The sequence below is a fragment of the Cynocephalus volans genome, chromosome 1 (genome assembly GCF_027409185.1).
Source record: "Cynocephalus volans isolate mCynVol1 chromosome 1, mCynVol1.pri, whole genome shotgun sequence".
Taxonomy (NCBI): Eukaryota; Metazoa; Chordata; class Mammalia; order Dermoptera; family Cynocephalidae; genus Cynocephalus; species Cynocephalus volans.
This window is the reverse complement of record NC_084460.1, coordinates 267,043,197-267,070,097: the sequence shown is the minus strand read 5'-3', so window position 1 is coordinate 267,070,097 and position 26,901 is coordinate 267,043,197. Positions and strand designations below refer to the sequence as shown.

General features: G+C 39.0%; 1 protein-coding gene across 6 annotated transcripts in view; it reads left to right on the top strand.

Moving 5' to 3' along the window:
* The first annotated feature begins 11,436 nt into the window (after window positions 1-11,436).
* ALS2 (alsin Rho guanine nucleotide exchange factor ALS2) overlaps window positions 11,437-26,901 on the top strand; it is a 71,927-nt gene continuing 56,462 nt past the window's right edge. For 3 of the 6 annotated variants that reach the window (XM_063092409.1, XM_063092418.1, XM_063092382.1), the window contains exons 1-3: window positions 11,471-11,926; window positions 22,054-22,133; window positions 23,755-23,909. In XM_063092409.1, coding sequence (XP_062948479.1) covers window positions 22,114-22,133; window positions 23,755-23,909 — 175 coding nt within the window. In that variant the 5' untranslated portion in view covers window positions 11,471-11,926; window positions 22,054-22,113. Of the gene's footprint in view, window positions 11,927-20,262; window positions 20,296-22,053; window positions 22,134-23,754; window positions 23,910-26,901 lie in introns of those variants that run through there. The other 3 variants (XM_063092395.1, XM_063092388.1, XM_063092404.1) reach the window with 3 other exon arrangements.

Sequence of the window (26,901 nt, the reverse complement as noted above, 5' to 3'; positions counted from 1 at the left end):
ATTAAACTTTATAATGATAAATATGCTAATTGCCCTGATTTGATCATCACACATTTTATACATGTATTAAAATTCAACTCTGTATCTAACAAATATGTATAATCAATCCATTTCAATAAAAAATAAATAAAACATGCATATATTGTAAGTACGTAAATACAAATAAATGCAAGTTATAAAAGACTGATACCCACAAATTGTGTGGTAGACCCTCTGAAACTCTCTCCCCATCTCAATCCCAGGGTGCCTGAACCCTTTCTGGCCCTCATTCCTGAAATACAGCCTTGCACCAACAGCACCACTTGGTGGCCAGCATGGAGAACTGGCCAAATCAACTTTCCTTACTTCCCAACTTCTTTCTCAAGACAACGCCCTTCCAAAACCCCAAACCTCTCCACCCACCCCAATTTTCCTTGGGCTTTGCTACTCACAGCCAAGTTGATTCACCTCAGGTAATCTTTTTCAAATTTTCACACATCCTTTTTTAAAAAACCTTTTTTCCTTCTCCCTACCCAGTTGCTTCATAAGTTTTTCTTACTCCTCCAACTGCCTTTATCACACACATAAGCCTCGCAGTTACTAGGGCTGGGAAAGCCAGACTTGGTCCCAAGTCTCTAAAATGTAGTGGTGTTAACCACTTTTTAAAAAATTAAGTATTTTAAAACCTTATGAAAATTGATTAAGCCACTTTCCTCTCAAAAATACTGTCCCCCTCCCAGCTCCTGTTCCCCCAGTAGCCAGCTGACGCCTGCCCATAGCAGAGTCTTCTTGTAACAGCCAGGGATGCAGGTGGAGACCCAAAATTGTAAAAAAAAAAAAAAAAAAAAAAAAAAAAAACCACAGAAAATAAAAAGAAAGAAAAGAAGGAAAAGAAAAGAGGGAGGGAGGGAGAGGAGAAGAAAGGGACCGAAAGAAAGAGAGAGAGAGATGGGAAGAAAGAGAAAGAGGGAAAAGAGAGGAAGGAAGAAAGGAGAGGAAAGAAAAGAAAGAAGAAAGCGGGGAAGAAAGAAGAAAGCGGGGAAGAAAGAAAGAGCAAGAAAAGAGAGAAAGGGAAAGGAAGAAAAAGAGAGAAAGAAGGAAAGAGGAAGAGAGAGAGGAAGAAGGAGAGAAAGAAGAGAGAAAGACTGCTGATAACACCAAGGTCCAGGGTTTGATCCCGGCACCTGCGAGCAGCCAAAAGGAAGTGAAGGGACGGAGGGAGGGAGGAAGGGTGAGAGGGAGGAAAAAGAAAAAGACAGAAGGAATCTTTTAGCTTGGGGGCCCCTTGTGCAGCTCCCTTCCTCCCTACTTCCCACCGGTGCCGGGATTGATATGAGGCATAAGGGGGCACCCAAACACTCAGAAATTAAGGTGAATAAAACGAACAGATAACTGTGCTAAGCAATATTTCTAAAAATCAAAAATTTTAAAATTGAGGTCGAAATTAATGCATAAAAATTCATGATGAACAAAATACAATATCAGAATTTTAAATAAAGACAAACGGTGTGTTTGCTTTACGACCCCGCGTTGCAGGGCAGAGGGGACCGTCCTTTCCAATCAGCCCGCGGCTCCCCGGCCACGTGTCTGCCGCCACCGCAGGGCGGTGGTGAGGGTTGGCAGCGCTGTCAGAACAGATTGACAAGGCGGAGTAGATATTTTTCCAAATTGTAGGGCTTCTTTTAACTTTTTCCACTTGATTCAAAATACAATAGGATATTTTGACGTTCATACGTGTAAGGGCTGCAACGCGGCTGGACTGGGCGCTGCTTTCCACCCGCCACCCCTTCCTCGCTGCGCCCTGCCACTCCACAACTTCTGTGGAACTCTTCATCCGTGTCCTTTAAAACCTGCTTATCTTTAAGAACAGCATTCGTGAAAAATGACTTAATACCAAGGCGGTTTTTTCTTCTAGTTTTTAAAATTACAACATACTGCAGAAGTATTGCTTCCAACTGAGGACATCATAAATCAAATAATATTTGTAAGTTAGCCCAGGCACTAAAACATTATTTACCTCACCGTTTCTATGGGAAAACATATTCTAAATTTCAAACAACTCACTTGCAAATAAATATTCGAGACAGGAGTTTCGTTTTTGTGTTTGTTTGTAGACTGAGGGCCTAACCCTTAAAAAAAAAGTTTATGAAAATTTACATTATTGATCGTAATACATTTAAAAAGGGCCCTTTAGCTCCAAACTACTGCTCTTAATTTTTAGAAAAAAAAAAAAAAGTGACCTATAATGCCCAGCTTGATATCAAAATGCTAGGATATGTCAATACAATAGGTTTTGTCTACAATACTTAGAGAAGGAAAGAATATGAGAACTATAACATTATTAGGCACATAGTACACAAAAAGGATGCAAATATAGAAGAAAATCCTATTTAAATATAGATATTTAAATTTTATTGTAATATGCTTGCTCTAGTGTCTAATTGTTTATGTCATAATCTAAGATTTATGAATGTCTTAAGTATTCTTATATAGCATGTGCTTCCATTCTAAAAATAGTAAGTTCGCATCTGCTTACCTACATCTGGTGATTAGTCATTCAATCCATTAATTATTTTTTGGTATGAGATGAGTAGAAGCATTTCTATTTAAGTCATTCCTTCAAATTACCACATATCATCAGCAGGTCTCTGCTTCTCATTTTGGTCATTATCTTCTTGCATGAAGTTCAGCCACATAATAAAGTGCTCCCAGATGTCATTGAGAGTTGAGTGCCCCTTTTCTAAAATCTCAGTCACTCAGAATTTCAGCATCCATTTTTTAAAACAAAGGTCTAAGTTGTTTGTAATTATCCTTTTTAACTTGAGAAAATGTAATCTAATTCAGTAACAATAAAAAGTGTAGTGGGTACACACACACACAAACACATACACACACAGAAAGCCTCTATTTTAATGGTTAAGTAGAATAAGATACACAGACTACAACTCTATTTTGAAAGCCCAGAAATTTTTAAATTTCTTAAGAATTTTTAAATTTTTAAATTCTTTAAATTCTTCTTTGATCATTTCTAATTAAACATCCTCAAAGACCCCTTACTTACCCATAGAATTGAGTGTAAATTCCTCAGCAGGCTTCTAGCAACCTGACTCTATCCTGCCCCACCTACCACAATTCCACCATCATCCCACCATTCTTCACTGGAGCCAAATCAATAGGTTCACTGTCTAACAACCTTCCACGCTCTTCTGACTGAATCTTCACATGTCTCCCATCTGACATGTTTCTCCCTCCTCCGTGCCTACCTCCCCTTCAAGTCCTGGCTGAGGCTCCATCTCTGCCCTGGACCTTTTCTTGCTTCTTTGCCCTCCCCTCCCTGCCACTGATCTCCCCCAAGCCTGAGCTCCTGGGTCATGGATTGTCTGATCTCTGCATTCTAATCCCTATTTTTTAAATTGTTTTCCTAACAAGTTGGTAAGTATGCTCTTTCAAGTTACAGAAGTATCTTATACTTCTTTTAGAATCTTAATAAATGACTGTCAAATTAAATAACAGTATTTACACATGAGTGTGAATGCACCCCACCCTTCCCCCACAGAGGTATACATACACACAGAGGATGGGAGCCTAGAACCAATGCTTATTTAGTACGCATTCTGACCCCACTCTCAGGCATATCCCTGTACACTGCCCTCCCATGAGTCTTATTCTCAGTTTTTAATACTGGCCTTCATTTACCCTGTTATTTCTTTTCTGTCATCCTCTACATTTCTTTCTTCAGAACCCTACTTTTTATCTGTCCTGAACTCTGTTCAACACATTGATCCAGTTGGAGTTGAAATAGAGAGAAAACAGAGGATTTAGAGTTTGGAGAGCTGGGTTTGAGTCCCTCTGTCAAATAGTAGCCCAAACATCATTTCCTCTCAGAGGCTGCATCAACCCCCCCCCCCCACACACACACACACTCACTCACTCACTCACTCACTCACTCACACATGGATTGCTCTGGGCAGATAAGTCATTGCCTTTGGTCTTTTTGTGCTTTGAGACCAGAAAGTTCCTTGTCTTATATGACTTTTAAGGATAGGAAAGTAGGAGAAACCCTTCTCAATTTCTCCCAGAGAGCAGTCAATTACAGGATACAAACTAGAACCAAGGGCAGTAAGAGTAGCTAGCAGAACAGGCAAGTACTCATATCTATTTGAATGAATTGCATTTTGACAGATAGTTGAATTGCTAAGTCTCAATAAACAAATTTATTGAACACTCAGTAAAGTGCAGGGCACTGTGCTAGCCTCTAGAGAATTAAGAAATGAGTAAAACAGAAACGTCCAGTCAAGATGGTCTCCAGTGTCACTCTCCTCCACAAATCAACCAATTTTCAACTACAAAAAAGCAATGACAGCTAAGATGGGGCAGCTAGAGCTCAGCGGAGAAGGAAGAGAGACCTAAAGAGTGCACAAAGGTGGGAGAAGCCACGATGAGAGAAAGAAAAAACCACTCCAACTGTTTTATCCCACGGCTGCTTCCAGGCTGGAGCTGGTGAGCATACGGAGCAAGAGCTGGCAAAAGCTGCAGCTGTGCCCTTCAGATGAAGTTGCTTGCAGGTGGCACAGGAGAAGAGGGCCTTGGTGGGCCCCAGGCCAGCAAGACCACTAGTAGAGTTCCTGTGATCCACACAGGAGTGAGGAGCCAGAACAGCTGAAAAAGGGAGCCATTCAAAGGCAGGTGAGTCATCACAAGGGACCACAGCATGGTCCGTCCCATGCGAAGTGTTTGGAGAACAGGTGGTGCGGGAGACAGGCCCATCGGGTGAACCCTGGGGCACAGCAAGAAGAGCTGATCTGCTCCCCAATCAGCATAAGACCACTGAGAGGAGACTGGTCAGGAATACAGAACTGCATGGTGTAGTGGATTGAATTGTGTCCCCCTAAAACTCAATGAAGCTTAAATTGCATCCCCCAAGTTTTACATATTAGAAACTTAGCCCTCACTGTGACTGTTAACAGGGTGGAAACTCCTATTATGGTAATTGTAAAGTGGGGCCTTGAAGAGGTGATTGGATTGTAGGGCTGTGCAGTAATGAATGGATTAAAAATGGTGGTCAGGGGCGTGGTTCTGAGGGCTTTAAAACAAGATGAGAGTCTGTCTCTCTCTCTCTCTCTCTCTCTCTGCTCTGTTTCCATCATCTTGCAATGTGAGACCCCTGGGTCACTGTTGCCACCAGATGGACTTTGTACTTCACAGCCTCAGACACTGTAAGCAATAAATTTCATTTTCTTTATAAATCACCCAGTTGCAGGTATTTTGTTATAAGCAACAAAAACAGACTAATACACATGGAGTGCAGTTTGTTGAAAAGACTCAGGCCCAGACCAGAGTTTGTACATAACCCAGGTACACCAGATCTTACTACACCTGGAAGTACCTATAAAGTCAATCATTAAAACCTGGGCTGCACAAAAAGCCTTCCCGAGGGAATCAGCAGCAAAGCAGCAATTTAGCTCAACCACAGAGCTCAGGTACTGATCCCCACAGGAAGTTCCCCCATTTTAGAAGTAAGCAAAGGACAACAAATTAGTTCCAGCACAGAGTTTAAGTGGTAGGAACAGCAAATAATCCAACACAGAACTGAAAGAAAAAATAAAGTACCCACAACTGGAGACAAAGTTTGATATTAAGTAGTAAAGGTCTCATTTCACCAAAGAACACCTATAACACCTAGAAGGACTGGAAGTTCCTGGGGTTACCAAGCCAGAAAGGGAGGAGGGCTGGGGACCTTAGCCACACCCCCCCCACACCTGCAACCCACCAGGTGACGACCATCGAGCCACTGCAGGAAGCACCCAGGGCTCTTCTGAGCCAGGGTGGTGGGGGACCTCAGGTCTCAGCCATGCCCCCCTGACACACACAACCAGCCCAGCGATTACTACTGAGCCACAGTAAGAAGGGCCCCAGGTTCCAAAGTTGGGGTGATGGGGGGCAAGGGCTTTTGCCACACCCCTCTGACTCTGCACCTAGCCCAGCAGTGACCAAACCACCACTGGAAGCCCCCTGGTCTCCCCTGGGGGAATGAAGGGGATGCCACAGGCCTCAATCCTGCCCCTCCTCCTTCCTCCTTTTTCCATCCCATTTCCTTCCCCTTTCCCCTCTCCCCCTCCCTCCCAAATGCTCCGCAACAACATCATAGGATGAAAGAAAATATTAATATTAATAATAAAAAAAAGAAATCAGTAAAACACTGTCTGGTTCAGACAAATTGGATATGTTAAAACAAACAAACAAACAAACAAAAACCACTGTCTGGCAGCTTAGACTCTAATAAGAGAGACAGATAGGTTTGTAAATTAGTGTTATACATGCCGTGATAAAAGAACTTACATTTACAAGTAGATTCAACCCAAATTGTGCACTGACAATATTGAATCTATGACAATATATAGAAAAACATATCTGGATAACTTTTCTTTATTCCTTTCAAGGTCAGATTCTTTCCAGTAAGAAATCTAGGTTTGCTGTCATACCTTATGTTTGTTTTTTATAAATGCTTGAATTTGGGGCATCTGTTCTGTACTTTGACCCCACACCCTCTTCAGCTACTGCCCCAGTTTTAAATTCCACTTCACAGCAAACCTTTTTGAAGGATATGTCTTCATTTTCTCACTTCCTATTCTATCTTTAATTAACCCCAGTAAAGCTTTTGTGTTACTGTTCTACTGAACCTGCTCTTGCCAAATCACCAGATATTCGTTGTTATCAAAATCCAAAGGCTACTTCTCAGATTTTATCTTACTTTACTCTTTGGTGACATTCAACATCATTTATCACAACACCCTACCTGAAAGCCTCATTGAGTTTTGCAAAGTGGGCACTTTTCTGGGGGACTCCTCTGCAATCATCTTTGCTGGCTCCTCATCCACTGCTCACCTTCCAAATTCGGGTGATCCCAGTTCTCAGTCTAGGCCTTATCCACACTTTCTTATCTACACTTTCCTCCTAGGTAATTTTTCTAGTCCTTTGGCTTTGAATGGCACCTATATGCAAATCTCTATCTCCGGCCCCAACTTCTCCCTAGAACACCAACTGCCTATTTGACATTTCTACTTGACTGCCTAAAAGGTATCCCAAAGTTAATATGTCAAAAACAGACCTCTTGAACCATGCCAAGATGCTTCTCCTTAGTTTTCTCCAGTTCAGAAAATGGAATTTCCATCAGGCAGTTGCTCAAGAAAATAAACCCAGGCAGCATACATATCAAATCTCATGCCTAACTCATCAGTAAATCATGTCAATTCTACCTCTAGAGAGTAACTCAAATCAACCTAAATCTCTATTCATACTGTTATCTCCCTAGTCCAAGGCACTACCTGATGTCCAAGGCATCTCTCACTTGGTCTAACGCAATACCTTCTACTTAGTCTCCCTGCTTCCATTCTAATTCTCCTATACAGTCTAAATGAACTTAAACAAAAATACTAATTTTAATTAATCTTAACCCTTGAGTAAACATCTTTTTAATATTCTGTGTAATGAGATAGGAAGTATACTTAAAGCACAAGCCAGAATGAACTTTAAAAAATATAAATCAGGTCACTCCCTGACTTAAAACTTTCTGATGCATTTAGAATAAAATACAAACTCATATCCTGCTACCAACCCCTACATGATCATTACAACCTCATTTTTTACCATTCTTTGCTCTGCTAGCTGTTTTTGTCTTCTTTCTGCTTCTTAAACACAAGTTATTTTTCCCCTTAGAGAACCCAGCAGAACCCTGGGCTAGATCATCCCTATCTTCTCAATCTCTGAATAGAGGAGTGTCCCAGGGATTGGGCCTCATTCTGCTTCTCTTTTCCATCAACAACTTCCAAAGTTCTATCTCCAGCTATGATCTTTCTTCTCAGTACAAGACTCCCATATGCAACTGCCTGACACCTCCATTCAAATACCTAATAGCCATATAAAATATATAACATACCCAAATATGAAAATTTGACACCTCCTCCCCATATGCCTAAACATACTGTTTCCAGTCTTTCCCATCTCAGCAAATTTTTACAGCTTATTTTTACCAATACCTTAGGTATTCCTCTCTTTCTCTCAAAGCTCATGTCTAATCCCTGAGCAAAAACCGTAGGCTCTACCTTCAAATACATCCAGAATCTAACTCCTTTTCACTTTCTCCTCCATTGCTATTCAGGGCTAACCCATCATGACTGTTTCCCTAAACTACTGCAATAGCCTCTTACTGATCTCTTCATTTCAACTCTTATACTCCTACTCTGTTCTCCATTCTCCACATAACAGAAGAGTCATTCTATTATGCTTTGAAAAGGGAAGCCAGATTGTAACACCCTCTGCTCAAAGCTCTCCAAGGGTTGCCCATATCACTCAGATAAACCCAGTCATTTCCATGACCTAAAAGATCTGGCCCCACTACCACATCATTATCTACCTAATCTTATTTCCTACCTTTCTACACTTTTCTTTCAGCTCCAGCCTCATCGAGCCGCTTTCAACCTTGTCTTATTCAGCTCCAGCCTCATCCAGCTGCTTTCAACCTTTTCTCATTCAGCTCTAGCAGCACAGCCCTCCTTGCCTTTGTAATTACTTGTTCCCTTTCTTTGGAGTGCCAGATGTCCATTGTTCACGTCCCCACTTCCTTACAGGTTCCTGTTCAGATGTCTCCTTAAAAGAGAGGTTTTCCCTGCCCACTTTACACAAAATTACATGCTTCCCCTTCTATTCCCTTACCTTTCTTCATTGTTAATAACACATAAAGCATTTACTATGTGCCAAGTACCATTTGAAGCACTTTACATATATTATTATATTAGGTCATTTAATCCTCACATCACCCTTTAAAGTAGGCAATGCTACTATCCTTGTGTTATGGATGAAGAAACTGAGGCACATAGAGGTTAAATAACTTGTGCCAAGGTCATGAAGCTAGTACGCACTGAAGCTGAAATTTGAATGCAGATCGCCTGGTTCCAAGATGTGCTTTTAACAACTACACTATTTTGCCTCTTTATAGCCCTAGTCACTACTGTATTTTATATTTGTTTATTATCTCCCACTCTTCCCACATGTTTCAGTTATTGCTGCATTATCAACCATCCAAGAACTTAGTGGCTTAAAGCAACAACTTATTATTTCTTAGAAATTTTGGTCACAAATTCAGGTAGGACTTGACTAGGCTGTTCTTCTGCCTAGTCATTGGCTGGTGACACTCACTCAGCTGCATTCATCTGGTGACTGGGCTGGCTTGGAAGGTCCCAGAAGGCTTCACTCACACATCTGGAACTTCGATGCTCCTCCATGTGACCTCTTTCTTCACATTGTCTCTTTTCAATCTGTACTATAGTATGACAGCTGGCTTCTCAGAGAGGGATGTGGAAGCTGCCAGTTCTCTTTAAGGTTTTGATTCAGAAGTCCCAGAACTTCATTTCTGCCACATTCTATTAGTTTAAAAAAAAAATCACAAGAATAGCCCATATTCGGGGGGAAAGGAAATAGACTCCATCTATTGATGTGAGGAGTGGCATTTGTACACACAGAAGGAGGAACTGATGGCTGCCATCTCTATAAACTATCTTCCACACCACTAGACTGCAAGTTCCATGAGAACAGGGACGCTTGTCTATCTTGTTCATTATCATGTCTCTCCAGTACCTAGAACAGTGCCTGGCACATAATAAGTATGCAAAAACTATTTATTTCATCCATGAACTTAAGAGGCAGGTGAAAAAAGAATCTGCAAAGGCAAAGGAAAGATCTGAAGGAGTAGGAGGAAAACCTGGAAGGAGTGTGTCCCAGAAGTCAAGGGGGAAAAGGTAAAAGGAAGATGACTGAGAACTACATCCTTTTTTTCATGTTCCAAGTTTTAAAAATAAGTTAAAAAGCAATCCAAAATTAGGAGGTAACTACTGATTTCAGTAGACCTGAAAAAACAGACATTACACATTAGGGTGAGGAAGGAAGACTGGGAATCCAGAAAATAGAGGTAGAAATTTAGGTCTCAAAAAAAAAAAAAAAAAAAAAAGGAGGGCAGGGGAAAAAATTAAAGACGAGATAGACAAGCTTATTTACTGATGAGTAAGAGTAAGCAGAGAGGCAGAAGTTGAAAACACATGAAAAAGAAGGGATAATGATATTACAAAGTCTCTAAGAGGATTGGAAGGAATCCTGAGTTCAGGTGGAGAGATAAACCTTAAGACGACAGAACATCTCTTCTAAGGAGAACAAGGAAGAAGGAAAAGAAGGCTGAAGTTGCAGGTAGGTTTTGTAATAGTGGCTGGGGGGAGTTAAGGAAATTCACCTCTAGTGGTCTAATTTTCCTCAGAAACATAGGAGACGAAGGTTTTTCTTACCAAAGGGGGTGGGTGGATAGAGTTAGTAAAAGGTTAGGAGAATGTGAGGGTTGGGAGTAGCAGGGAAGGAGAATAGGAAATATTCTGAGTAGTAATGTGTAAATGTGACTGTCTTGGGCTCAGCAATATTGCCTGGGCACATGTAAGTCCCGGCTGAGGTTGGACACCTTTGGTTTGCAGTGGTGCCAACTCTCAGGGTTGTATAATTTTCCGCACTGGTGAAGGAGTGCATAGTATAACAGTTTTGCAGGTGGGCAGAGGATCAAGGAAGCAATTGAGTTGAGGGTGCTGGTGAACGTGATAGACCATTTATACGCAGGAACTCCAGACCCAGACTGCACATTTGTCACTGATGGTCTAAATATAGGTTTGCAGGTCCAGCAATGGCACAATGCCTAGCAGCAGGGTTCGCACTGTGTGCCAAGAGTGGCGGCTCCTGAAAAACTTCATGGGAGGACTTGGGAGTGCAGGCTGGGTGGGGGTGGGGCTGTGGCTGCGACAAGCAGACTGTGGTGAAACTGTGCCGAGCAAGCAAACTGATTTTACTCAGATTGCGTATCGGGGAGCCCTGCAGGATACGTAGGAGAGGCCAAGTCACTTCCTCCTAGACCACTCCACCCTCAGGTTACAACTAAGTAGTAAAAACACGGTGTGGAAACCAGTAAAAACACAGGGCAAACCAGCGCCGCGTGGCGATGACGTCATTCGCGGGGGCGCGAAGCGACCACCATTAGGGTACGGTCCGTAGAGGCGGTTCGAAGATATTTTAGCCTTTTCACTTTTATACTTCCGACTCTTGCAGTTCGAGGTGCTAGTAAAATGACTGCAGGTCCCAACCACCCTCACAGCCACCTGTTACCATGGAAGCGATCAGGTAGCTAGGCCCCGACGACTCCTTACGTCATCGCCCAAGCGCGGCCTGGGACTGGTAGCTCCGCCCTAGACTAAGGGAGGGGCAGTGCTCCTGAGAATGTTGCCTGCAATGCCTAAAGCCTCCTCAGTAATTTTGACCCCTACCAGTCGCCGTCGACCGTCTCCCAGTTTAATTCCACGTACTCCGGGAGCAATCCCAGCCCGCCTTTACTCAGCGCCCTGCATCTGCCCGGAGGCCCCGCCCCCTGTGAGTCAGCTGATCTAGCGGACCCGCGGGGCCGACGGGCTCACGCCGGATGCAGGGCGCAGTGCTGCGGGTGGAGCATCAGGTGAGGGAGCGCGGGTCCCGGGTCGACCCTTGGCTTCGGAGGGGTGGATCATCCGGGACCACCTGTGTGCGGGAGGCCGGGCTCCGGGAGCGAGGCAGAGGCTCAGTCTGAGACCTGGGAGCGCGCTGCGGGGGCCTGCGGAGACGGCGACCGTGTCTTCCCAGCCTTGCGTCCGACCGACGGCGCCTGCCTGTAGGAGCGCTGGACGCGGCCCCCTGGCCTCGGCCCCAGGTTCTCCCACCCGTTCCTCCCTCCCCGGACGAGGCGCTACTGCCGTGGTCTGATCCGCGTGAAATTCCTTCATGCCCTCTGTTCCCGCCCCCGCCGCTTCCCACCCATTCATTGATGAATATTTATTGAAAGCCCACACTAGACGCTGAACAGATAAACCGGGATCCCTGGCTACGAACCTTGGTGAGTGTCTCAGGGGGGTCTGCCTCAGGTTGCAAATCGCAGTGAAGAGTGGACCGGGGTTTTGGTGGCTTGGAAAGGCGATTGCGGAAAAAGAAAAAGAAGATGACTTTGATATTAAGAATTAGTAGTTTAGCCAAGTCCTTTAGTGTGCAAGTGATCCATCAGAGGAGAAGTAAGTTTTTCTGGAGAAGCGAAGACGGGAAAATAACATAGGGGCAATCGCGAGGAAATGGTCCCGACGCTGTTGTTGGGTAGTAAGGCTACCTTGGAGGCGTACAATAGGGCGGGTAGAAGCGTTCGACTGCTTCGGGCTTTGATGATGAGGGAAGAGGAAAAACACACTGGTTGAAGTGGCATGGCCCATTACCGTACTTATTTATTTATTTATTTTGTCTGGTTTAGTACAGAGAAGGAAAAAACTGCTGCACCCAAATGAAGATCCTTACTCTGTTGCCCTTTTATTTGTTGGTGGCTGTAAATAGTCTTACAGTGGCTCTAAGGAATAAAAGTGTGTGCTGTGTGTTTATTCTGAGCGAGTACAAAAATTCCTCAAACCTATTGTTTACGCTTTTTTTCCCCATTTATCATCTATGTATATGATTTGGAGTGATCACTTGACCTTTGAGTTAATAAATACTAAAAGAATTTAAAGCAATGAAAAATTTGCTTTTGCAGTAAATTGCAATATTTTATTCTTAATAATGTGAGAATAGTGGTTAAGGTCTTAGACTTTGGATCTGGACATATCTGGAGTCACATCCCTTTACGTCTTTGACTTTGGGCAAGTTACTTAATTTCTCTGCCTCAGTTCCATTATTTCTAAATTGGGGATAAAAATGGCTTCCTGATAGTATCTTTACATGTAATGGTTCATGTATCATATCTATTACAGTGCCTGGTTTATGGTAAATATTCAATACATATTAGCTATTTTTATAATTATTAGTGTCTTTGCCCACTACATCATGACTCAAACTGACTTTTTCCCTCTAAGTTGTGGGAAAGATAACTTAATATATTTTTTTAAAAATTTTATTGAATCGTAATTGATTATACGTATTTTTGTAGTTCAACGTTGACATATGTTGATCAAATCAATATTACTAGCATATATATTGTTACAAATCGTACTTATTCTTTATGCCTCTTGTCCAATCTCTCCCCCTCCTCTTCTCCCCAACACCACTCCGATAACCCTAGATTTCTTATCCCCTTCTGAAAGAGTAATGGTTACTCTGTTGATTTGTTGCCTAGATGATCTGTCCCATGCCGAGAGGTGTGAGAACTGAATATTTTGAGAAAAAACTATAGGTCGCTTTCTTTCCTCCCCGTGGCTGAACGGTAAGGGGATCAGAACGCTTGCCCTTGGTGTTGTCACACCACGCTTTAACCAACTGAGCTAACCGGCCAGCTCCTAAGTTGCTTATTTAAATCAAGGGAGAGTTTCCAGGTAATTTTATGATACACAGACTTATATTTAGAGAAAATATGATTTCAGATTGGTCTGTAGTAACTTTGGTGTTTCCTAAGGGCATTTTAGTGTGGAAAAGATGCTGATGGAATTCATACCTAGTTTAAATTTATTAGTTCCTAAACTATGACTAGTATTGGCAGACTCAAGGTTCATAGTTATAGCAAGAAAAATTCAAAGCTGTTTCACAATGTTAAAATTTGAAAAGATAATTATTTAGAAAATGAAGCACCAAACAGGTAGTTTTGGGAAAAAGAAACTTGAGTGGCATTATGCAAGTCGCTTATTTTTTCATATGATTTACACAGTGTGAACTGGATTCCCTTCTCTCCAAATTTCATTTTTCAGAATTTAGTTTGTCATTTGAAACACTTACTTTGGGCTTTTTGGCTGTAAAAAAGCAAAGAGTATTCTAAGAACTTCACTGAGACCCGATTTTAGTTTCTGTGTGATTAGGTGGAAAGAGTAGTATTAATTTACCTTTTCATGAAAAACATGGGCAGTAACTGCTGGGTCCATTCTAATGTATTTCTAAAGAATGACTGGCTTGTAAAAACCTTCTCTAATTCTGTATTGTGAGACTAGGTAAGGTATGAGTTGAAAACTTAGAAAGGAAGGTAGAGTGGTGATTTTTGAGACTGTGTAAAAGAAGTCTTGCTTTGATATAGTGTGAGGTTGAATCCCTTTCTCAGTTATTCAGAGGAATGCTGTGAGGATTTTAGTGACTTCTAAACCATTTAACTCTTTTCAGAACTTTGTGGAATCAAATCTACCATATATTACAACTGTATTAAAGATATAGATTTTCCTGGTAGTTTCCTTTTTTTTAACAGATTTTTTTTCCTTTTAACCCTTCTCTGTTGATGACCAAATAATTCAGACATCAGTAATAAGAAAACAGTAGATTTTGTAGGGTATCAGTCCTTAATAAAATGCCTGGGTAACCACAAATAAAATAGCAACAAACTATGACTTGGTTCTTTCTAGCAGTCAATTTATTTTTCTTCCCCTATGTCCTGTTCCTCTGTATATGTGATGGTGCTGTCTTAAGCTTATGACTTAATATTTGCCTGCATGTAGCTGAACTAATTGATCCAAGTGGGTAGAGCAGAAATGATTAAATCAGGTAGGTAGTGAGTACTTTTTTGGGCTATTGTATAGTTCTTCTAAGTTTGAAGAAAATGTACAGTTTTCTCAACTCCTGTGAGAAGACTGGGGCCTTTTGGTAGGGGTTCAGTTGGCTGCCAGTGAATTATGTCTAGAGTTAGTCTCATTAATTCTACAAATTGGTCAACTCATGTTTCCTTTAGTTATCACGTGTTATTAAAATATTTTTCTTTTGAGTCACCACAGTGTACTTGAGGTGTCATGACCTTCCTATTAGGGAGATGGTGGTTTAGACCTAATTATGACATTTAGGTGAGCTGATAGTCATTCCAGGGTTCTTTGCTTCCACAACCTAAATTTTTCTTGAACCAAATTCTTAACTAAACTTGGGGTAATTGCCAAGCAAACAAGGATGATCATAGCAGCTCTTTAAAACAGCAGTAAAGTAGAACACTCCAACTGTATATTAGTATGAAAATGGATAAACTGGTTTATTCATGCAATTGAAGACTATCCCCTACTAAAAATGAAGTAGATCTGTACTTATCAACATGAATACATCTCAAATATATAATATTGAGTGAAAAAAGCAAGTTGCCAAAGGATATATACAGTTTAAAAACAATACAATAACAGACATTGTTTACGGATACATATGTATCTAATGAAAGGACATAAAATAAGAACATACATGAAATGAGATATACTAACTTTAGGAATAGTGGCTAACTCTGAGTGGAGCTCCTTTAGCTCAATGTATAATAACTTTTTCGTTTTTCTTCTATTTTAAAGAATGAGCTGAAGCAAATATAATAAATATGCCCTATTTTGTGGGGGGTTTTTTTGTTTGCCCTGGACCTTGGTGTTAACAGCTCTATGCTCAAACAAACTGAACTAACAGGCTAGCTTGAAAATATTAACATCTGTTAAAACTGGGTAATAGATACATGGATTTGTTATTCATTAATTTTTACAGTTTTATGTATGAGGGTACTTTAAAAATTTTATGGAAAGGTTTGTATTTTAATTCTATTTTTCCATGAACTTTTTGAGGTACCCTCATATGATAAAGATAGTTTGTAAAACTAGCACTTGAAAAACTTTGTTTATAATCAGGGCTGTTTCCTGATATGCTTTCTTTATTTAACTTTGTGGCCTCAAAGTAGTAGACTCTGGAAAAATAACTCTTCTCTCCCAGCAATAAGAAAGGAATGTGCCAGTGCAGCTCCAGTATACACTGTGTAAAGCTTTTCTAAGAGGAGACAGACCAATTATTTAGTCAATTTTGCTTTGCTGTTTGACTCTGTGCTCATGGGAGAATGCTTTCTTTAGAATATGAAATGCTGTAGTGAAATTAAAATTCTAGAGACTTGAGGAGATGCAGACATGTACTGATCACAAACTCTCAGAGTATAGGGGAGCAAGTTGTATAATAATACCCTGAAAGGAATTTGAACATAGAGTGATGCAGATACAAATCGCCACACATTTCATGCAGTCATTAACACTTTTTAAAATTTGAGTTGCTTACATTTTATTATAATGTAGTAAATCCGAGTTTATATTGTTGATGCAGGTGTTCTAGTTATTGCTTAAAGAAAATAATTCTTTCTTCGTATATTAATAAGTAAACATGATGACAATATGTTAAATGGTTGAATAATGAATAATAAACTTAATAGCCAGTTCCTCATACGGCCTCAGCATTTAAACTTGTGAGTTAAACAATATTTTCATTCCTAATCTAGAATACATGTTACTAGCACTTTCAAAATAAGTAAAACTTATGTCTTCAGAGTAATATTTTTTGGTATATATACTTCCTGTTTAGTTTTGTGGCCCCTTGATTATCTTAAGCACTAACTGTTATCAGTTAGTAAAATCATACTGAGTGGAGCTCCTTTAGCTCAAAAAGGAGAAAAGTTTTTCTTCTTTTTTCTTCATACTCTGAAGTGTATTTCTAATGTTGCCTTCTTAAAAAAAATTGTGGCCATTTCAATAAACAAATAGTAGCAAAATATTAAAGGAATAAATAATTCGTATCAGGAATTACACTGTACCATGTAATAACAAGTCATTTAAGTATAATAGTCATCAGAATGTTTCATGGGAATTTTAGTAATCCTGAAAAATGCATTTTAAATATATGCAGTGGGTACAAAAAGGAGCTAAGTGGGCATTGCTGGGCATTTATTGTACCATGTTACATATACTGTTCTTGTACCACCATAGGTAATACCCCTTTTAGAGGATTCCCACAATCAGAAGAGTGAAGTTTTAGTAGGTTTCAGCATGAAATTAGCAAGCCACCTAAAAAAAGAGACTATGAAGTCTTTGTGTCCCTGATTATAGCAAAAGCTGTCCCCATGTACTAATGGGAAATGGACTCTCTTCCCTGAGTTGTCTAACATTTGTGAAGTGTAATGAGATAAAAGTGTCTTCATTGTTAGGAAATACTATTAGCAAGTTATACACAAGAGTTTCTATTTTGAGAAGACGTATTACTTTTGTATCCGAGATTGACTTTTATTGCCGGCACTAGAAATCTATAGCATTTGGAAGTCTGTGGATTGGAATTTAAGATCAAGGGCTATGACTTCCACTCATAGTCACTTAAATATAGCTAGCTTGTACAGAGTGGTTACTGTGGGTACAAGAGTATACCAATGAGTAAGTCATAGTTTCTGACCTTGAGGAGTTTATGGTATTATTTGAAGCAATGACTTAGTAAGTGTATTATCCTATTAATAACAACATTATAAATAATAAGTAGCTTTCTAGGCCAGCCTACTGAGTTTATTCAGTGCATCAATTTACTGAATTCCCTTACTATGAGTTGAGATTTAAAGGCTGGTCAGCTCCCATGGTGGTATCAGGCAGTTTCTTGTGCAGCAGTTAAGCTGAGAGGGCTGGGATTTGAAGTGGCTTTTTGACCTTTTGTGGTGATTGGTTTGTCAAGACTTTGGTGCAAGGTCAGTTTTCCTCAGCCTTCTGTAGTGGTTGGTGAAGGCTTCAGTGGCAGGATATCCAGGAAGTGGCAGTTGTTGCTGTTTAGATTATTTGAAAGTCAGGTGTTTGAGTCAAAGGTTGCCTTAATCCTAATGTAAATATATTGACCAAACTTCTAAAAGCAAATATTTATTAAGCATTTACCATGTGTAAGATACCATACTCTCTTAAATTATTGTTTTCTGCTTCCTCAGTCTGAACCTGGCTCACTATATTGTAAGAAAATGTAACCAATTCAAACTTTAAAAAGAAAGTATTAATGCCTGCATGAAATTGGTAGTAATTTTGTGTCCAGTCACAAGTCACTTGTTTTAGAAGACGGGTTCCTACTCTCTTATTTGAGACCTATGGGGCAGATGTGTTTCGGAATTCAGATTTTTTTTTTGCTCTTTAGAATAAGGTGCATAAACCATATATTACGTAACACTTCCTATGGGATCTTTGGTACCACTCCATGATCATATTAATATTTCTGCATCAAAATATATGAATAATCACACTAAAGGGATAAAATAATAAATAACTTCACACTAGTTCAGGTCAGATTTTGCTGTCAGATGAATTCAGGTCAGATTAGATTTTGTCACCAAAAGAGTTATGAAAAAACTTAGTTTTCAAAGCTTTTTGGATATTTGGATTTCTAGGTAAGGTATTGGGGACTTGTATAATGGTTTGCAGCTCTTCTTTCTAGCAATAATTAGGACAGCTAGACCAGGTTTGTTTTAGGGTACACCCAGATCATGGTGTTAAAACAATATCCACAGCTTATTTCCTGTTAAATGTAAGCAGGAGGGTGTGTATCCAGTGGAATCTAATAGTGGCATGAATTTATTAAGAACGAAGGTTTGCTTTTCATTTTAAAGGGCAATCTGAGAGTTTAATTACTTTACATTTCACTGTGAAGTAGATAATCATTTGAAGTATATAGAGTATAGTATAGGTGGTATATAGTATTTTGTTTGTTTGTTTTTGGCAGCTGGTCAGTATGGGGATCCCTTGACCTTGGTGTTATCAGCACTGTGCTCTACCAAGTGAGATAATAGGCCAGCCCTTATGGTACTTATATATATATATATATATAAAATGTTATATATTTATATATAGTTATATATAATGTTATATATTATATATTAGTTATATATATAATATATGTTAATTGAAACAATTGATTATACATATTTGTGTAGTATAGAGTTGACTATCAATACTTGTTTACAATATGTGATGATCAAATCAGTATAATTGGCATATTCACCATTACGAAATGTAATCATTCTTCATGTCCATTAACCAATTTCTTGCTAATCTCTTCCCCCTACCTTTTTCCCACCTCTAGTAACCATAGTTCTGCTCTCTCCTTCTGAAAGTTCAGTGTATTATTGTGATTGTTGTTTCTTATGGTACTTTAAAGGGAATCCAGCTTTGTTCTGAGGCTCATAGAACTTAATAGCTGGAGGGAATGCTAGAGTCTAGTTTGCTCATTTTACAGAGATACCATTTATCTGTGGAGAGGCCATGCAAGACAAGAGAGTACCCCACTTTTTCTGACTCCAAATAGGTGCTGTTTATACAACATCACACAGCTTCTTTATCAGAGCTAGTTAACATAGTACTGGTGTATGGAGGAAAGTTACCAGAATAGAAAAAAATGCAGCAGGCTACAGGAATCCTGCCTCCCCAAAGGAATGTAGAGTAAGCCACACGATTAGGCAGTTTTATAACAATTAAAAGTATAAAGCAATGAAAGAGCATAAGGAAGTTTAAATGCTGTTTGAATGGTTGAGGCAAACCTTACAGATTTCCTGGAGAGACAATCATAAAAATATTAGAAAAACAAAAATTTGGGGGTTATTTTCTTTTTCTGCATGAATATACGTAATTGAGAAAGAATGCTAGATTAAATGATGTTGGTAAATTACTACCGTTATTTAAGTATGTAAGGGCAAAATTTTATAATATATACTTCACACATTTAGCTGCAATATTCCTTTTTATTTATGTTTCCTGAGCAGTCATTTCTCTTTTTCTTACTGCCCTATTTGAATTTCAGGCAGACATGTCTTATTTGAAGAAGTCAAACGTATTAAACGCTGGCGGGTAGGTTCAGTTGGTTAGAGCATGGTGTTGATAACATCAAGGTCAAGGATTCGGATCCCCCGTACCAGCCAGCCACCCTAAAAACCTCCAGCCCCCCCAAAAACATATTAAACACCATTAGAACAAAATGAGATAGATTTGTAAATATTGATGCTGTAATAAATGGCTACAAGCTTAGTGGCTTAAAAATAACACAAATACATTATCTTGGAGTTCTCTAGGTTAAAAGTTTGATACAGGTCAAGGCTAAAATCAAGGTGTCTGCATGGTTGCTTTTTTCTGGAGGCTCTAGGAGAGGATTCTTTGCCTTGCCTTTTCTGGTTTCTAGGTACTACCCACATTCCTTGGCTTATGGTTACCTTCTCTGATTTTCAAAGTCAGCAATGTAGCATCTCTCTAACCCTGCTTCCATCATCACGATGTCTTTCTTTGACTCTCCTGCCTCCCTCTTCCACTTTTTTTGGTGTGTGTGATTTCCCCCTTTTTTTTCTTTTTGTAATTTATTTTTTATTCCCTCTTTCACTTTTAAGGACTCTTATGATTACATTGGGTCCACTTGGATAACCAGGATAATCTCCCTATCTTAAAGTCAGGTGATTAGTACCATGTAACTTAATGTATTCGCAGATTCTGGACATTAGGACCTGGACATGTTTGGGGACTATTATTCTGCCCACCATGTATAGTAAGTAAAAAAAGAAAGTTGCAAAAAAGTTTGTAGAGTTTTTAATTCTATTTAGGTTTTAAAAAATGAGTAGTGGTGATAAAAAATACAAAGTGAGAAGTAGTCATCTTTAAGAAAACTCTGTATTTAAAAATATGATACTAAGAGAGAATAAAGGTTGGGCTGCCCGTGGCTCACTCGGGAGAGTGCAGTGCTGGTAGCGCCGAGGCCGCGGGTTTGGATCCTATATAGGGATGGCCAGTGCTCTCACTGGCTGAGCGTGGTGCAGGCCACACCGTGCCGAGGGTTACGATCCCCTTACTGGTCAGAAAAAATAAAAAAGAGAGAGAGAATAAAGGTTGACTGCTTTGTTCCCTTTACCAAAATATTGTCAGCATTTTGGATTGTCAGTCAGTAGGACAAAATTCAGTTTACATACACTGAGTCAATTGTGTGAAGTGAGGTGTGCTTGTGCATTTCCACGTCTTCTCAGAGTTCTCTGGCTTCTGCTGGATATTGTTGAAATTTAATCAAGAGCACAGTGATCTCTGATAGATAAGCACAGATTAGATCTGGCTCCCGAATTTCTCTGTACCCATGAACTGTACATTGTACTAAAAGTTAGTTACTATCACTCACAAAACATAGTAGCACTTAATAGTTGTATTTATTAAATACTTTTTATTAAATTTATTCAGTATATTGTTTGGTTACATAATATCTGTCATCCAACTTGAAATGATTCAAAATTTTTCTAAAATAAGCATTAGGTAGAAAGTAATTTCCTCCAGATATACAGATGGGAAATGGTAAGAATTCACAGGCAACCTGGAGAAAACAGATGGATCCTAGATCACTCCTGCTGGTATGGGCTGTTTCCGGAGCACAGTGACTAACCATGCACTGTCCTTTTGCAGAAAAATCACAAATTTGGCCTCAGTATTTTTATGGTTTACACAAATAAGACCTCATTGCTTTTATTTTCATGAGTTTTGGTACCCTTAAAAATATGAATTTCTGTCTTGAAATGCATTCAGCCTTTGTTTATTTTTCAATCTCTTATCGTATTAAACATTGAGTTTCTAAACTGAAGGGTCTTGATATTTGTGCCATACTAGTAACTTTCATACAGCTCTTTTCTATTGAGTGCTGGATTTCAAAACAGCTAATTTAAATTTCAAACTTCTTTCTTCTAGCCCTTTTGATTATGAGGCATGTGATCTTGAATTGACTTGGGGAAAATACTACTAGTTCCAATAAATGGAAAACTTTCTATTTTCATGATGTAATTTTTCTATTACTGAAAAATGTAAATTAAAACTACTTGAATCTGATATGTTACTGAAGAGATTTTAGGAAATCTTTCTCAGTTAATTGGTATTTAAGTCTTCATTTGTTTCAGAAGCATTTGAAAAGTAACTTTAATGTATAGGTAATTTTTGTATTTAACACATTGATTTTTCAAATTGAACTTCCCCCTTTAAATAAAAAACAAAAAAATCTGTTGCCTGAAAAAGTGCAGCTTAATTGTAAGTGTTCTTTTCTTTTAACATTACATGTGACAGTTAACAGACATTTTTATAAGCTCAGTGGGCAGGCTCAGTCTAGATATTTGACTTTGGCAGGCGGGATATGAAATAGTTTAAATAGTTTCACTGCATATTTATTGCCTAGTGAATGTGCACTTGTTAGAGGGCTGCCTTTTTTTTTAATCTGAGGGATAAAATAGCCAAGTATTCTTTTAAAGCTTGTTGTGCTTATCTGTGTTTTACCATGTAGGTCTTGATATACCTTTTGTAAAGAGGAAATGATTTTGTGATGGAGTGCTCCCACTAACTGATGGACTCAAAGAAGAGAAGGTAAAACCATTTCTTCCACCTCTCTTATCTTTCTAGAAAGACACAACAAACAATTCCACATATGTGTAGTTTCTCTTCAGTTTAATTTTCTTACCAATGGTTGTTAAGCAGGAATAGTGACATTGGTATTTGATTGGTAAAGAGAGTAAGATATTAGAATAAAGCTGATTAATGATAAGCTTTATTGCTGGTTTCTCATGCTTATAAAGAGGCAAAAAAGTCTTCATTTCATCATTTTAAAGCTCTTGTAGCCATTTTTTCTTACAAATAACTTCAAATTTTCAGAAGTAGGCTGTTGGGAAAATAGGATAATTCAATCAGGCCCCCTCGCCTGCCTGTCCAGTTGGGGGGAGTGTGGCACAGTCTTTGTAAGCAAATTGTGTGTGGGGTGGAGTTAGTACGCATGTGCGGTGCCATGGTTTGGCTGGCCTGCTCCACAGGGCCATGCTTTCCAACCTACACTTTCCAAGGACCTGTTCGCCAGTTACCTAGCTCATAGACCTGCATGTGAGGGGTCTGGTGACCCAGCCTTGCGTGTGAGGGGTCTGGGGACCCAGCCTGGGGTGTGAAGGGTTTGCAACCCAGTCTGTGAAAAGGCTTGGGGGGTCTGTGAGTTCCAGACCCAGCCCTAGCCCAACAATTGGCCTAGTAGGCAGGATTACAGGCGGGTAAATAGCTTGGCATAGGCTTACTAATTATAATCACCTTTCATCCTTAAAAAACTAGTCATTGTAGACATTTAAAAGGAAGGTTAAATTTGTGGTTTCCCTTCCATAGTACCATGGTTATGCCCAATTACAATTTAAGGGAATATTATTTAGCAAAAGTAGATAAATTTCTAGGTATTCAAAAAAATTTTTGTACCTCATTAAAATTTTGGCATTAGTGTTGTAGAAAAAATAAAATGAAAAAATATACCTTCAGTAGTGGCACATAGGAAAATTTTATGTAAAGGAAACGTAGTGTCTTAATGTGCCCTTTTCTTAAAAGGGAGATAGGATATAGTTGTTAATATGCAGTTTTGTGTTTTGTATTCTTTGAACCAAAGTTATCAGATGAGTAGAATTCTTAGGCTAGAACATGAGTAAAATATGAAGGATTTACTGGTATCTGTTATAGATTTGATTCCTAAAAATGTAAAATGGCAGTCATAGCTTTAAACTCTTCATAAAGTGAAATATGGATTTCTGTTCCTCATATCTTTGTTATCAAATACTTTTTAGCAGTTATAAACTAAATTTTAAAATCAGACAGGGGCAGGTTATAACTTTAATATCTAAACAAGGATTTAATGTATTGAGAAATTAGAATCTTGTAATTTCATGCTACCGAATCATAAAACTTCCAAAAGTAGACCGGGTTTTGTTTGCTTCTTGAATAAGAGATAAGTAATTTATGGGTTTAGATTACCCTGCAGCCGTTTATGTAAATAGTTGTTTTATCTTGGCTCTTATGTCATAACTAAAACGTAAAATAGGTGCTAGTTAAACTATCTGGTTAAACTGTCTGACCCAGTCATCCATGTGTTGGTAAAAGGTACAAACTCATGAAAAGTATTATGAACAAAAGATACAATTCTGAATTGTAGGAACAATTAAGTGATTTTTCTTAATGTTTATAGCCCAACAGAAGCAGAAGGATCCAAAGAAAGAGGCCTGGTCCATATCTGGCAGGCAGGATCCTTTTCGGTAACACCAGAAAGATTGTCAGGCTGGGGAGGAAAGACTGTTCTTCAAGCAGCCCTTGGAGTGAAACATGGAGTTCTTCTGACTGAAGGTATTGAAAAGAATGGCTTAACGAATCCTAATTGAAATGCTAACAAATGCCTGAGTGTGTAAGATCAAGTAAGAGAGTTATTGGATACTAGGGGTTCTTAACGGACTTTGCTGGAGCTTAAACTTTTTGTTTTCAAAATATGTTCTTGCTTCCTTTATCAGAAATCAGATTAGTTTTTAAATTTAAGATATATCATTAACTAGAAGAAAACAAATATGTGAAAAATTAACTTATTAAGAAGGTTACCTAGTCAGAGACTCTTTTGTTATAACTTTTGTTCATTAAATGTATCTGAATAATAATGCCAATAGTAGCTAATGTTTATTAAACAGTTGTGGGCCAGGCACTACACTAAGCACTTTCCACTGAATCTTCACCACCAGCCTATGAGGCAGCTACTATTATTATTCACAGATATGGAAACTGAAGGTCAGGGAGGTTAAATATGAGGGTACTTCAAAAAGTTCATGGAAAGATTCATATTATCTTTTAATTCTATTTTCCACCAATGTTTTGAAGTACCCTTGTACTTTTCCCAACCACACACAGCTATTAAAGTGTCAGAATTGGAACTCAGTCTGATTTCTCAAAGCCTGCTTTTTAAGCCACTTGGCTATACTGTCTCAGTATAATTTTACAAATTTTTAAAAAATTTTATTTTGTGTCCCTTTACCACTTCCTCCTTTTCACCTCCTCCTTCTCCCTACTGCTCCCCCTCATCAACATCATATCTGTTCAATTATCTTAACAAGTTCAAGGAATTATTGTTCAGTATAATTTTTCTTAGGCATAAATAGCAACTTACAAGAGCCTACTATAAAATCTATGAATCTATAAAAGATAGAAACATATCCTATAATTTATATGGAGAATTGCCTTTAATCTTGATGGCAGTTTATCAACTCAGTCATGGCAAATTTAGTTTGGGCCAAGACTGCCATTGACTTCACTACTTTATAAATTTCTGCTCTGTAAGCACTTATTAAGTATTAAATAATGCTTTGGTATTTTCCTTCTAGGAGCTAAGGGAAGGTAGATTTTAGGAAACAAAGCTTAAATCTGGCCATGGTGGTTTTAAGGGGTAAACATGGATTTCTTTCTAATCTCTTTATTATTATATCACTTTTGTTATAATAATATAAATTATTATGTTGAGTGGAAAAAGCACACTCATTTTCTCCCACTGTACTCTCACAACATGCTTCTGACACCAGATGCATAGGGGTTTCTCCCCACACACTAAGCAAGCAATTGGTTCTACAGTGGACACCAGCTGGCTGTCCTCCAATTCAAATCTATTCTGACACTGTCTACCTGAAGATAGCATCAGATCCCACAGGTTAGGGGCTCAGCCCCCAAGACTGCCCCCACTTCAGATACTAGTTGCAAGTTCAGGCCCCTGGAACTTTTGATCAGTCAACTATCAATTGGAGTTCCCACAATCCCCTCCTTCCTCTTTAGGTTCAGTTAATTTGCTAGAGCAGTTCACAGAACTCAGGAAAAGATTTACTTACATTTACTGGTTTATTAGAAAGGATATTTTAAAGGATACAAATAAATATTTTAAAGGATACAAATAAAACAGCCAGATGAAGAGATACATTGGGTAAGGTCTGGAAGGGTCATGGGCACAGGAGCTGGGATGCACCATGCTCCTGGCACGTGGATGAATTCAGCTGTCCAGAAGTTTCCAAACCCTGTGCTCTTGGATTTTAATGGGAGCTTCATTACAGGAGGCACGATTGAAGCCTGGACAATCATGCAGAAATGTGATTGGACAAAAAGAGTATGATCTAACATTGACAAATGGGGTGGGGAAATCCAGCAAGGCCTCTCTGTGCAGCATTCCTTCCTCCAGGACCCGTTCTAGAATGGGAGTCTTATAACCTACAGTCAAATAAGATAGATCAGAGAATTTCCTGCCTGGGGGAAGAAAAGGAGTAGGTGAAAGGAGGGCAGGAAAAGGACCAGAAACAGAGAGATAGACTCTGTTTTCTGAGGCCTGATGCATTCCAACATTACAACAAAGGAACAAGGGCTATGGGAGTTATGAGCTAGGAACTGTGGACAAAAACATGTATGTATATCTCACATATATTATTTAAGACTTTAGAAAAAGCCTTATTTTTAAAATGTGAACTATAATAAATACCTGCCCTATGGGCTTCAAAATATATAGTTCTTGGGGCTGGCTGGTTAGCTCAGTTGGTTAGAGTGCAGTGTTGTAAAACCAAGGTCAAGGGTTCAGATCCCTGTACCAGCCAGCCACCATTGAAAGTGTGCGTGTGTGTGTGTGTGTGTGTACATATATAAAATATATATACACACACAGTTCTCAAGCATATATATATATATAAGTGGAATTCTGTTATTGTTATATTCGATAAGATATTTAGAGTATCTTCATTAAAATATTTGGAAACCTTTAGTGAGATTTTTGGAAACCCTTCATGAACACGGTATCATTAACATCTAGGATCATAACTATGTGGCTGGGACAACTGAGGGAAAAGTTTTTAAAAATATATAAAGAGCCTGTCATTGCTCATGCTTAAGCAGTATGCTGGTATTAAGTGTCAAAGTTGCAAAAAATCCCATCTTACACAAGTTTGAAGTGGCACAAAGATTCCAGTGCTATCTTTTTTCCAGGTGAAGAAATGGTATTTGATTGAATGCTAGAAATTTTCAAGCTTCTTTGTCTCTATTAAATTTCACCATTAGCTCATAATTCAATGAGGATACTTCATTGATTTACTATTTTTGATGTGCTCTAGGTTTTCAAAATGGTGAGGGTGGCTAGATGTTCATTTCTTTACAATATTGCTCTCTCTGGTGGAATCATATCAATTGAAAGAGTTGGTGAGCTTTTGCAAATGTGTTGTTCTATCACTTGGGAAAAATTTTAAAAGATCTTACTTAACCAGTGAGCTTGTTTTCTCAGTACTCTTTACCTAAACTGTAAATTCCCTAATAAAAGCACATATCTTCCCTC